Raw genomic sequence first — 12,358 nt, forward strand, 5'->3', positions numbered from 1 at the left:
AGTCTACCCTAGTAAATTTTAGGATTAAAAGTAAATCAATTAATAATATATGCCACCATTCACAAGTAAGGGTAGCCCAAACTACTGAAAAAAAAAGTCTTCATTTAGTTCATTTAGTCAATGGATAATTAAGAACTGTACAATGATTCCAGAGGTTTTCCTAATGGTATGGAAGCCAAAGAACTAAAAACAATGAATTGTTGTCTGATGCAACTATTGATAAGCAGTTTTGCTACAGTAGTCTTAGAACTGCTTAAGTAGACTGCAAAATCTTATTTTAACAGCTTCATTTTTGTATACTCAATGAGCATAGAAGCTAGATAAGAGATTCAACCGAGATACAAATGATTTATCTACTCCATCTACATAATTATTCACAAAGACTTCTTCCTTGACACAAAACGCAAAAAGAGCATGGTGTCATACTAAGAACATCCAGGGCAAAGAGCGAGAGCAGCCATCAAAAGTGGCACACAGTCCTTCTAAGTATTTGCCTATTGCAAAACAAGACCCTGGAATTGTGTTCAGGGCCCCCATAACACAGATAGGCCAAAGCTGCCAGCAAAAGCCTTCTCCAGCCTGAAAGAGGCAGTGGAAATCCTTAACACCACTGTGGTTTTCAGCATTGCTCCTTATATTGTTGGAGACAGGTTCCAACACCTTCAGAGTTTTTGTAAAAGTTTACTTCTTTACTTACCTGAAACTGGGGACAGGTATAAGAAGGGCCGGAATTATTATTATTATTATTATTTTTTTTTTTTTTAAGAGAAGTCAACACCTGTAGAAGCCCTTATGGCTCTGTGACATTACCAAATTTGTGCTTTCGACAGTTTTTTAAATAAAATGTCTGCTGGCATGAATTAATTGTAGTCCAAGACGCTCTGCTCTTTTCTTTCTTTGACTCCTGCCTTATTGGAGGGTCCAAAACAAATGAGCTGCAAAGTAGATTTTCTATCTGCACAGAACAGAACAGATTATGGGAGAACTAGGAATATACATACCTTGATAATAATTTCTGCCTTCTTACCTCTTTAGAGAAATGCAGTGCAAGATACGAGAAGAGAAGACTAAGATATCATTTGTAACTTTTTTCTTTTCTTTTCTCTTTTTTTTTTTTTTTTTAAGTAGTATAACAAAAGAGTTCTTATGAATTCAACTCTAGCTCATCTTGAGAGGAATCAGAATAAGGTACCTACATATGTAGGTGGTAAAAGAACCACTTTTAATTTCCCTCACATGATAACAGAAAACAAAAAACTGTAAACCTAAGTGTAAACTGAGGAAGAAAACCTATCAAATGATTAAGGAAATGCAGAATGTAAAAGAAAAACGGATTTGGCTTTCGGAGAAAAGTCACAAGATAAGCACTTAGGCTACATTTTTTCATAACTTATTACAGAAAAAACCTCCTACAGCTGAGAGAATAAAATTAAGACTTAAAGTTTTTAAAGTATTATCTTGCCTTTATTTAATTTTTCCACACAACAGACTATTAAGTGAGTCAGAAAGGCCCTTAACATTCCATGCTTTTCAGTTGTTACCACAATCTTACATCTTTTACAAGGAGAACAAGCAGTTTTTATTTCTACAATGGCTTTTAGCTGAAATTTTTGTTGGGACTATAATATTTTCATTAAGTGACCACCCCTACATGTAGGGAAACAGAAGGATACAGTTTTGTAATTTTACATACAGGAGACTCAAAGAACTATAAAATTGTGGAATCTAAATGTGATTTTATTCTTAAAAATATTTATGAATCCCATGACTAATACATATTTTACAAGTGCTAAGCAAAAAAAAAAAAAAGTTACTGTTCTTACATATACGGGTATTGTATGTGATTATTCAAAAAATCCCCCCCACTAGCTGTTTGATTTACCTTACATAAAATACAGCTTTATCTTCTACATTTCCAGCAGTGAGAAAGATAAGTAGCAGCATGTTGGCTATCACAGGGGCTCAAAACTCACAAGGACCCAGGGCAACTGGGCAATGTGTCCATAATCAATTCTTAAGGAATCTTAAGATCATCTAGCTATATCTTTTTCCATGAAGGTGGAAAGCAGAATGGATACTGAGGATATTAGGCAGACTGGATCTACATCCAGGAAAAGAAAGAACTTGAAATAATGCAGTCCAGTTCAGTATTAGAACATTGAGTGTAGAGACCTGTATGTTAATCAGCAGGGGGTAAGGAAGAAAAAAAAGAAAAGGTTAAGAATATAAAGAATTTTCCTCAATTTACTATTTTCATTTTGATAATTATGAAGGTTGCCAGAAGTATATACCAGAAGCTTGGGTGCTTAAAGGGTAGGCATGTCATTGAAAGAAGGTCACCATGATATCTTGGCTGTTTTTTTCATGTGACTAGTTCAGCAGGTTTTTTTGCTTTTCTTGCACTGGTGTACTTTCACCAGTTTGTTGGAAGAAAAAAAAGAGAGAGAGAGAGACAGAGACAGAGAATGAAATTCAATATATGAGCACAAAAAAGCGTGCTGGAGAAAACAGTTCAGAATAATCTAAAAATTAGGCTATATATATATGTATATGTATGTATATATATGCCTTGAAATCAAGCCACTAAAGCTTTTTCTAATATCAACAATTCTTTCAAAAAGGACTCTGAAAAACAGGCAATATTAGGACATCAGAACTCACAAATAGCATATTTCTATGTTAGTAACAACAAGTCTTCAATACAGATGGTTAAGAAGCCACATTACTCAAAAGAACTGAAATAAATTCAGCAGAATACTTCTAATAAAACAAGGTCATTGTTGCTGATAACATAGATTAGTGGAAGGAAAGAAGAGATATTTTTGAATGCAGTTTAAAAATCTGATATTTTCTCCCCTAAGGAGTAAATATCACAAAGTCATATACATCTTATGACAAAGAATTAGGTAATAAGCAGCATGAGAACTTCATTTTGCATTTGTGTGCTATCTAGATTTCTATATTGATACGAACACTGAGACACAGAAAAGTGACCAACGGTGTTCAGCTTAAAAGAGAACCCTGAGTATCAGAGCATGACTCCAATGAGTGATCAAGTAATCTACAAAGGCAGAATGAGACCTAGAATTAGCATCCAAACCCAGAAAAGTGAAGAGCAAAGTGCAACTTTCTCCCACAAAAATCCTATACTTGCAAGGATCTCCTTGCAACAAAACAGTAAAACTTTGGAAAGAAACCGTTAAACCTTTGTTTACCACTAAGTTGTTGAGTGGCATTTATCTTGCTTGACTTTATCGATCTAAACATAGTTGTCTGAATTCAAACTACTCATCTGGGGTCTGTTGAGAGTCAGTGCAGAGAAAAAGGCACTCCGAGAAAGGTATCTTTGATCTCTGAACAGACTGAAAGGTCCCCTGAAAACGCTTAATTCTCCCCAAGAACAACAAAGGAAGCCTCAAAGACTGGGTTAGGATCCAGCATTATGTTCCAGCATTATGTTATGACTATGCTAAGTCAGCAGCAAAACCTTCTTGCCACACATTGTCCCATCATTTTGTGTCAGCTTTAACAAACTAAACGTGAAGAAAAAAAAAAGCAGGGGAAAAAAAAAGTTTTCCATCTCACTGAACTCATCCTGTAGCTGCATGATTGAATGAATGATCTAATAGAGAGGGAGAGGGCCAAGGAAGAACATGTGGTCAGAAATGGGCAGAAGAGACATGGAGAAAGACCACAGCTTTAGGTTGGCAGCTAAAAGTTCTAAAGTCAGGTTCTTAGACTGTGAAGACTAACTTCCAGTTTAAGAAACGCCACTCCTTATGATTATCATCAAAAGTGCAAAGAAAAGGCTGATTATTAACCCAGAAAAGGGGTCAAAATGAGAAGAACAATCCTACAGGAGAAGGCTGGCACCTCGCAACTCAGCTAGTAGGATAGAAAAAATAAATAAATAAAATGAAAATTTTCATAGGAACAGTAATATATCAGCAGAGAAGAATTTCAGATATCTTTTGAACTACAAAAGAGAGGCCATAAGGGCACCTGAGAGCTACAGGCAGCAACTCAAGTAAAGACCACTGGCAGGAAACAGTAGTTGACCGTTCAGCCTCTGCAGCAGTACTAACATGGCTATATGATCTACAAGTAAGAAATGAAAATAAGCACAGTCAACTCATCATTAAGAAAAGGAATCGATATACAAACATGAACACTTTTTGTGCAGCTTTTATAGTAAAAATAAGCAGCAAATTGTGTATTCCTGTTTGTTTTTAAACCAAAATGTAGTTCTATTTCCATGACATTCATAAATAAAGCCTTTTAAAATTCAGCTTCCATAAGGCAAATACATTCTAAACCTCATAAAATAAATTCTAAGTATACACCTCCACCATAATATTTGGCAAAGAAGAAATCATTGAAACAAGAATAAAATCGTGATACAAAATAAAATAATGATACAAACAGATGTCTATTTTTAGCCATACATACACATATAGTAAAAACCTTCAGAATATAAATTTAAAAGGCTGTTTTCTGATCTTTACAGAACAAAATACAATGTACATGAAATGAAACAGAAATCTGACTTTGACAATCACTTAGTATTTAATAGAGTAAGCACAACTTTTAGAGAGAAAATATGCATAAAACTGTTTATCTGACAGGTTAATTAAAGTATTCATTTTCAAATGATACAATTTAATTTTATTATACATCAAAAATACCACATGATATTACACTTTCATCATCAGTAAGAAATTTCATATAGATAGCTAAAAGTCAGGAAGGTTTTGTTTGTGTATTTTGCTTTTTAAGTATTTTTCCACACTTTTTAAATTAGCACTCTGCATGAATAGCACTTGTTTCTGAAGGATTACATATTTTGTACAGAATACGTAGTTTATATCTTTGTATACAATTTATCACATACCCATGTGTCTGCATGAACGGGCCTGATGTTGCTGAGAAGCACCTCTTCATAATTTCCGTAGTCACAGAACTTAACAACTGCAGTTGTCCCAGAAGAATGGAGAGCTTCAATTTCTGCCCGGTAGAACTTAAAAGAGAAATTTTCAAAGGTCACAAAATACTACCTGAAATACCACAGACAATTTAACTATAATTTTTACATATATTTTTACTCATTGTCAGTATTACATTTTGAGTAAGATTTGTACCAGATATTTGTATGTTAAACCTTCACAACAGTTTTAAACATGGCCCATAACTGCAAGGACACAGTAGCACAATACAAATTACGGTTTAACAATGAATTTAGAATAATTATTAAGAATATATCTAGCTTATGGAATTAGAACATTTAAAAGCCTTTTTTTTTTTCATTTGTCTGCAAAGCAAAACAAATTCATGACTAATACAAATGCTGCTGTATATAGAGAAGTGACTTTTTTTTTTTTTTTTTAGATACATGCCTAATGGGCACTCGCTTATACATATACACATATATACTATGCATGTTAATATATACCTATTTTTAACACTGTCATACTAAAAATGAACTAAAATAAAATATAAAAAATTGGCCCATCAAAAAGTCTTCCTTTATCAATCCCAACTTTGTTTTTCAGTGTTTGGATAAATGTTGAAAAGTCAACTTGAACCTATCCAATCACTTTTTGTCTTACTGAACACAGACATCACTGTCTCCTACAGTGGTTAAACTCAGTACTGTATTTTATCCTCATGTTTCCAAAACTGCCCTAGATTTGAGCAGCAGCATAATCTGGGCTATGACATCTTCCTACAGTAATACATTTATGACTAGTCAAAACAAACAGTCCTCAAAAAACCACTCTAACACAATGAACTGTGTTACGATTTTGCAGATAAGTTAAAATGAGGTAATCCCAGCCTAATTTTGCAGATTTCATATTTTCCACAATCTGAACAGCTAGTATGTCATGATGATGCAAACACACTTCTCAAAACAGGAGACAATTTCATAATACACCATTATATTTCACGTTAATGAATCCACCCAAAACGTATGTTCATATTTGAAAGAGTCAACCCACTGCATGTGCCTGTCCTCAATACCAAAATTTTTGCATGTTTTACTACCTGTTTTAGTCTTACCTGTACTTTTTTAGGGGAAAAAAAAAATCAAATAAAACTATCATGCAGCATAATTCATTTATTCCATAAATTCTTCAGCTAATGATCTAGTGATAATAGAAAGCAAGCTTTTTGCTGTTTCCTTTCTATGATACTGGACATAAAAGAGGCTCTTTTTAAGTTAGCCCCATCCCCACAGACCCTGACCTTCCCTTACACTAATAATGGCTGCATGTTGACTCTAGGAAAAAAGCATCACACATTTACCATATAGACTGTTCTGGAGAGTACAGCATCCTGGCTTTTGTTCCTTCAAAAATATTACGGGAACCTAGACCCATACGCATTCCTCCACTTTTTAAGCACTTAAATGAAAGTTAGGAGCTTAGTCATCCCAAACTCAACCTAAATCAGACAAACACAATCACCTCCAAGGTGACTTAATTTAAGCACCTAGTTTCATGCAATGAATTCAAGCCCTATATCTTATAAACAGAACAAGATGCTAGCCAAGACGCAAATTATACACCTATAAACAAAACCCTTTGTGCTAGGTTTCCCACAAGTACAGAAGAAAACACTAGAGGTACAATCTGAGGTACTTGTTATTTGGCTAAGGCATACCTTGTTGTCTTCCCAATAAAGAGCAAAACACTCATCCCCTGGTCTCCAGCTTTTTCCAGAATCCACATGAATCGATGGTTCTAGTATTTTCTCTGGTTTGATGGGCCCAGATCTCCTTTTGGGTCCAGTGTTATAATACAACATTTTTTCATCAAAAGATGGAATCGTAGTGGGTCCTGATGATTTGATAGGTCCTACTCGTCTTCCCTTCTGATGGTGCTCAGTATCTCCATTTGGTATAGCATTAAAATTATCAGTTTTAGCAGGATTCTGATAATCATTATTCACACCAAAATGTTGCTCACTTTTTAATGTAAAGGTTTCACTACTTATTGTTCGTGGCTTCCTATCACAAAAACTTTCAGAACTGTGTATTTGGTTTTCCCTTTTCCCACGTTTCTGGTTATTGTTGTCTGTGATATCTTGAGCAGCAGAGTTCTCCTTGAGTTCTGTGAACGACGCCCCTTTTCCTATTCTGTTATGCGTATTGTAATCCCTTTTTTTAAAAGAAACATCACTCTGGTGAGTGGCTGTGGAATAACCCAAATCCTTTGGCCTGTCATTTCTAGGATAATGTCTGTCATTTTTATTTTTTTCATCTGTCCACTGTTCTGAAGAGATGTGCCTTTCAGGACCTCTATTTCTTTGTAACCCACCACCTTCCAAAGCCTGCCTTGAATACTGAATATCTCTTTGAAAGCGAGGGGGTTTCTCATTTCTTGGTTGTCTCATGTCATTGCGAGAAATATGTCTCGAATGGTTCTCTTTGATGCCATTCTGCTCTGTATTCAGAACTTTGTGTTGTACTTGATGTGGTGGCTGAAACTGCAATTTTGGTTCTGCAAAGAAAAAGACATTATTTCAATTATTAAAATATTTCCACATAAAAACATTTCAGAAATACTGTTGCAGACACTAATTAAGAAAGCAATACTATTAATTAGAAAAGTAAGTGGCATTTATCTTTGTGGTATAGAAATGGAATGTAAACCAAGAATTAGTAGAAAAGACATTTGAACTGTAGATTGTAATTCCTAGTTATTGGAAGGCATATACCCGTCTGCAGTACTTAGAACCAAATAACCTACCAGCATGAGGAATACTGGACATAAATTTGCAGGAGGTTACTCATTTCTCCCCATGCACATCAGTAACTTGCTTGAACAACAGTTATTTAACAGAAAGAAATAGAATTCCAACGTGGAGAAGTGAGGAGAGAGGAAAATGAGGGGAAAAAAAGGGAGATTTATTATCCAAATTGAAACTTGCTGTAAAAATAGCTTGTTAACAGCAGCTATTCAGCGTAACAGACAAAGACAAGATATAGAAGGGATAAAATGAACACAAACTGACAAACTGAAGCTAATGGGGACAACACACAGAACTGTTAAGACCCTGATCAATGGGCCATAACAGGAACCACTCAAGCCTAACCTTCAGGAGAACTAGACCAGAACGTCAACTGATGAGAAGAAAAACAAGGTTACCGTCGATCCATGGGAAAGAGCAAACTTACTATGGGACATTAGAGGGGGATTCTGAGACAGGGCAAAACTTATTATGGGATATTTAGGGAAAAAGCCAAAGAAAGGGGAAGGGAAAAATCAAGGTGAATACAGAAGGAGCAGGCATGAGAAAATGGAGAAGGAATGAGATAAAACAGGACAGTCTCAGGTAAACAGGCTCCTCATCAGCATTCTTGTCTGACAAGCTCCTGCACCTGATCTGTTCCATCTTCTTATTTACTAACTTCAAACTATTTTTTGAGTGATTGAGTTCTCTATTCTGTCTGTGTGCGCCTGTGTGTGCGTGAACACACACACGTTTTGAATCTGCTGGCGAAATCAGGCTGGAGAAGCTGGCAAGTGGGATAGAGAGAGATCTGGAAGAGATCTGGAAGCTGGATACTGGAGAGACCATGGGCCTGAAGGTCATCTACCAGAGAGATGAGCATACAGAGACAGCAGTCCTGACTGTCCCTGAACATGGCTGAGCTGTAACCTGCAGCTGTCCTACAGATGCAGAAAGCTTATCTTTCTGCCCTTTCTTCCACCTTTTTGACTTTGTTTCCAGTAAAAAGCTACAAGCATTCTTATATGAGACAGTATTCCTGTCTATAGAAAAAAAAAGTCTTTAAAATCTAGAAGAAAATAATTCAGAATTCAAATGCTATTCATCTACTTAACAAGAATTACTTGTAAGATAGCATTTAAAAAAAAACAAGTTTCATTTACAATTATAATCTACTGTTCTTCAAAGAAGCACACGGATTACAAAGAGTGCAACAGCTAAGAAAAAAAACAGCATCATGTTTAAATGTTTAAATGCTGACACAAATAGATGCATCCAGAATTAAGTACTTACTGAAAAAATTTATATAACTTCATTTCAAGCAAAAGAAATTTTTGCAGGGTGTTAATAGAAAAAGCCAACTGTTACAAATTTATTTAAAACAATTTAAAAACAACAACAGATTTCTAATATACTGGTTGCAAATAAATAGTTGGACAACAGGATGTTCAAACGAATTATTTCTCCCCAATATAATGTGATCATGATATAAAAGCAACAACCTTATTTAAGTGTATCTGAATTTTTAGTTACAGATTTTTTTTTTTTTAAACGGTACAGGAAGATTCAAATAGTACTAAATGTTAACAGAATGGGAAGAGATTAGATGACTTCAAAACAGTGAATAGCATCTTTTTTTTTTTTTTTTAGACCTGTTTACCGTGACATGCAAAGGGCGCATATAAAAACACTTGAGACAGTCTCATATTCTAACCTTCAGTTTACCATGCTTTACGCATCTTATGTCTTCTAAGGACATTCAACTACTGTGGTAAAAACATACTGGCTTCTTTGTGGACTATATCATTCCACACAACAGCCTTGAATTAGCAGGACACATTAAAAATGTTTTTTAACGTTCAAGCACCATCCTTTTCCAAAAGGAAACTGCTAAATAACAGCAAATGTTAATTTGTCACTCAGTCAACAAAAAGGTCTATAGATTGATAAAAACACTTCCTTAATTAACTTGTGCTGTCTGATCTGACCACTAAATAACTGAAACACATCTAAGCATTCTTTAATAGAAAAAGGTAAGAGATCAGAGAGGTTAATCACAGATTCCCTCTTCTGGTAGCAGCAGCAGCAATTTGCAACAGCACTGTTTCTCGTTTCTACTTCTTGCCCACCTCCAATGAACCATTAGCTAAAGTTCCCAGAAAAGTAGTAGTTTGATCTCCACTCAGTAGAAACTATTATTAATTTGGTGAAAAATATGACATGCTATTCTGTCAAACAGCAAGACACATCAGCCCAGCCATTATCATTATAACTAGACGTTTTGGAAAATAATCTGGAAAAATTCCATTTCAAAACTAATGACAGGGCTTTTGTCTTCTGCTGGGTAGTTTTAAGACAGCTACTGGAGCTTCTCATTTAAAAACCGTCACTCAGTTATTTTTTAGTCATTTAAGCTTTTGTGTGTCCACAAACAATCACATTCTCTTGCATAGAAGAAACCAGCAGGAACTGATCCCAGCCAATGCGATAATAAAAAATAAATAAATAAATAAAAATAAACACTGCTCCATGAATAAAGGTATTTATGAAGTACAGTTTCCTGTAGCTCTTTCCTGTGGATTCCCTCATGTTTAATTATGTGGTTAAGCTCATACAGGCAGTAGTAGCCTTTCCCACACCAGTGGCACTTACTTGGGCTTCTCTTTCCAACGTGGTTTCTATTTTTAAGCAACTTGATGAAAGCATTTCTTTGAAACATCTACCCCTACAGCGAGTTTCATCTCAAATTCGCCAGAAGGTTCAAAAATTAGAGGGAAAGTAATAGCACATTTGCATAAGCCTCATGTCTCAGAGTAAAACTCCAGTTTACTAAAGAGATAGTGTTTGTCAAATTACATAAATACTATCAATATCATATTTTCTAAAATACAAAAGGAACACTGAGGGACTGGAATCTTAGTTATGTGCTCCAGTTTAAAAAAAAAAAAGTGGAAGCTGTCTACATTACTAAAGTAAAAATCATACAAAGAGAAAAAGTGGTGAAAAAATGATAGTACAGTTGCACTGACTACAAATTAAAATTTATGGGATTAAATGATTGGAAAATTTTTTAAAAGGACAGGAAATAGAGCAAACTTTTTATTAAAAATATGAAATTTAATATATTTTTATTTTCTCTATCTGAAGTTACTGACAGAATACCAAATCTCCTAACCTATGCTGCTAATGACAATATATATTATTACAACAAGAATGACTTTGCTTTCCTTGATCGTCACAATTAACATCGCCTGAATTTCAATTTTTAGAAGTAAAGCTTCATAATGGATATTACTTTATTTTGCAATTTAGATCTCTCTTACTCAACTGCAACACGTTCAGTGAAAACATGGCTACTAAACAGTGAACTCCAAATTTAAAAAAAAAACCCTTTAACTCAGAGAAAAGTTGGAACTCATGTTTCCCCCCCCCCCCCCCCCCGAATACTCACAGAAATTGTGTTACCAAGAAATGAAACAAACAGGGTTTTTTTAAATTATATCTTACTGTATTAATGCATTTCAAACCTTTAATTCATTTGGGGAAATACATAAAATATAATGGACTAAAGGAAGAAAAAGAGATTGTTGAGATTAGGTAAGATGTTCTAGCCCCAGACTGTCTTCTATTGTAAAAATACAAGTTAGCATATCTAAAAAAAAAAAGCATCATGGTTTATCTCAAGCATAAAAATTTAAGCAGAAGATAAATTGAAAGAATGGAAGTGCCCTGTCCCTTTGGAGAACTCCTAGGGCTGGTTCTCTAAGTGCTCTGCCATGCCTGTGCTAAGTGCTCACTCTCCATTAGCGGAGATGTCCTCTGAGGGACCATTTGGTGAGGTGTTAAGAACAGTATGACACAGTAAGAAAATCTCTGCTAGAGGCAATCGTTTGCAAGCCTCCTACATGGTCCAGGTCTCTGCTGGCACATACCTCCTGTGGACAACACTGGCAACCACGGACATGAGGATAATTGCAGCTAAATTAGCTGGGATGCTCAGATGTGGGGTGAGATGAAATGAGAGTCCACAATGGACCTGACCAAAACCCATTTTGCCAGCATCCTACCCCTCAACATTTTTAACTTTTTGCTCCCAACTCTCCTCCTATTTTGATTGCAAAACAGAAGCAGCATGGTGATGTTGCGAAATATCATTCAAACCATTACAGGAGTATTGTATTTAGCTATGGAATACATACTCAAAGAAGAAAACTGATAAACCGAGAAAAGGCAATCTGGAAAAATCTTTTAATGAGAGGCTAAGAAAGCTCAATCCATACAACTAATATAGCTGATGAATAAAAGACAACTCAGTTATTATTATTATTATTTTTAAAAACCTACTAGAAAAGGGACTTCTGATCGGGTTCTCCATCTAGCAAGAAAGGTATAATGATATGCAGCAGCTAGGAGCTGAATACAGAAAATTCAGATCAGAAATGAAAGATTCCATTTCTTAAATGGTGATCTTTAGTAATTGCTGAAGCTATTAACCTCATAATACAATTAATTCACCATGTGTAAATCAAAATTGGGTGTCTAAATTTGTGTATCAGTCAAAGCCCGACTGTCAGAACAGGAAGCAGAGACTACAGCCTGTGACTTGCTCCCTCCTCGCAAAGTGTCC

At 35.2% G+C, this 12,358-nt stretch overlaps 1 protein-coding gene across 6 annotated transcripts in view; it reads right to left on the reverse strand.

Annotated features, from left to right (window-relative positions):
- The window catches only part of TDRD3 (tudor domain containing 3), a 114,403-nt gene that overhangs the window by 20,598 nt on the left and 81,447 nt on the right, over nucleotides 1–12,358 (reverse strand). For all 6 annotated transcript variants that reach the window (XM_064504779.1, XM_026111445.2, XM_064504784.1 and 3 more), the window contains 2 exons: nucleotides 6,661–7,499; nucleotides 4,892–5,017 (listed from right to left, as the gene is read on the reverse strand). In XM_064504779.1, coding sequence (XP_064360849.1) covers nucleotides 4,892–5,017; nucleotides 6,661–7,499 — 965 coding nt within the window. The remainder of the gene's footprint in view (nucleotides 1–4,891; nucleotides 5,018–6,660; nucleotides 7,500–12,358) is intronic.

This window comes from Dromaius novaehollandiae, chromosome 1 (assembly GCF_036370855.1).
Source record: "Dromaius novaehollandiae isolate bDroNov1 chromosome 1, bDroNov1.hap1, whole genome shotgun sequence".
Lineage (NCBI taxonomy): Eukaryota > Metazoa > Chordata > Aves > Casuariiformes > Dromaiidae > Dromaius > Dromaius novaehollandiae.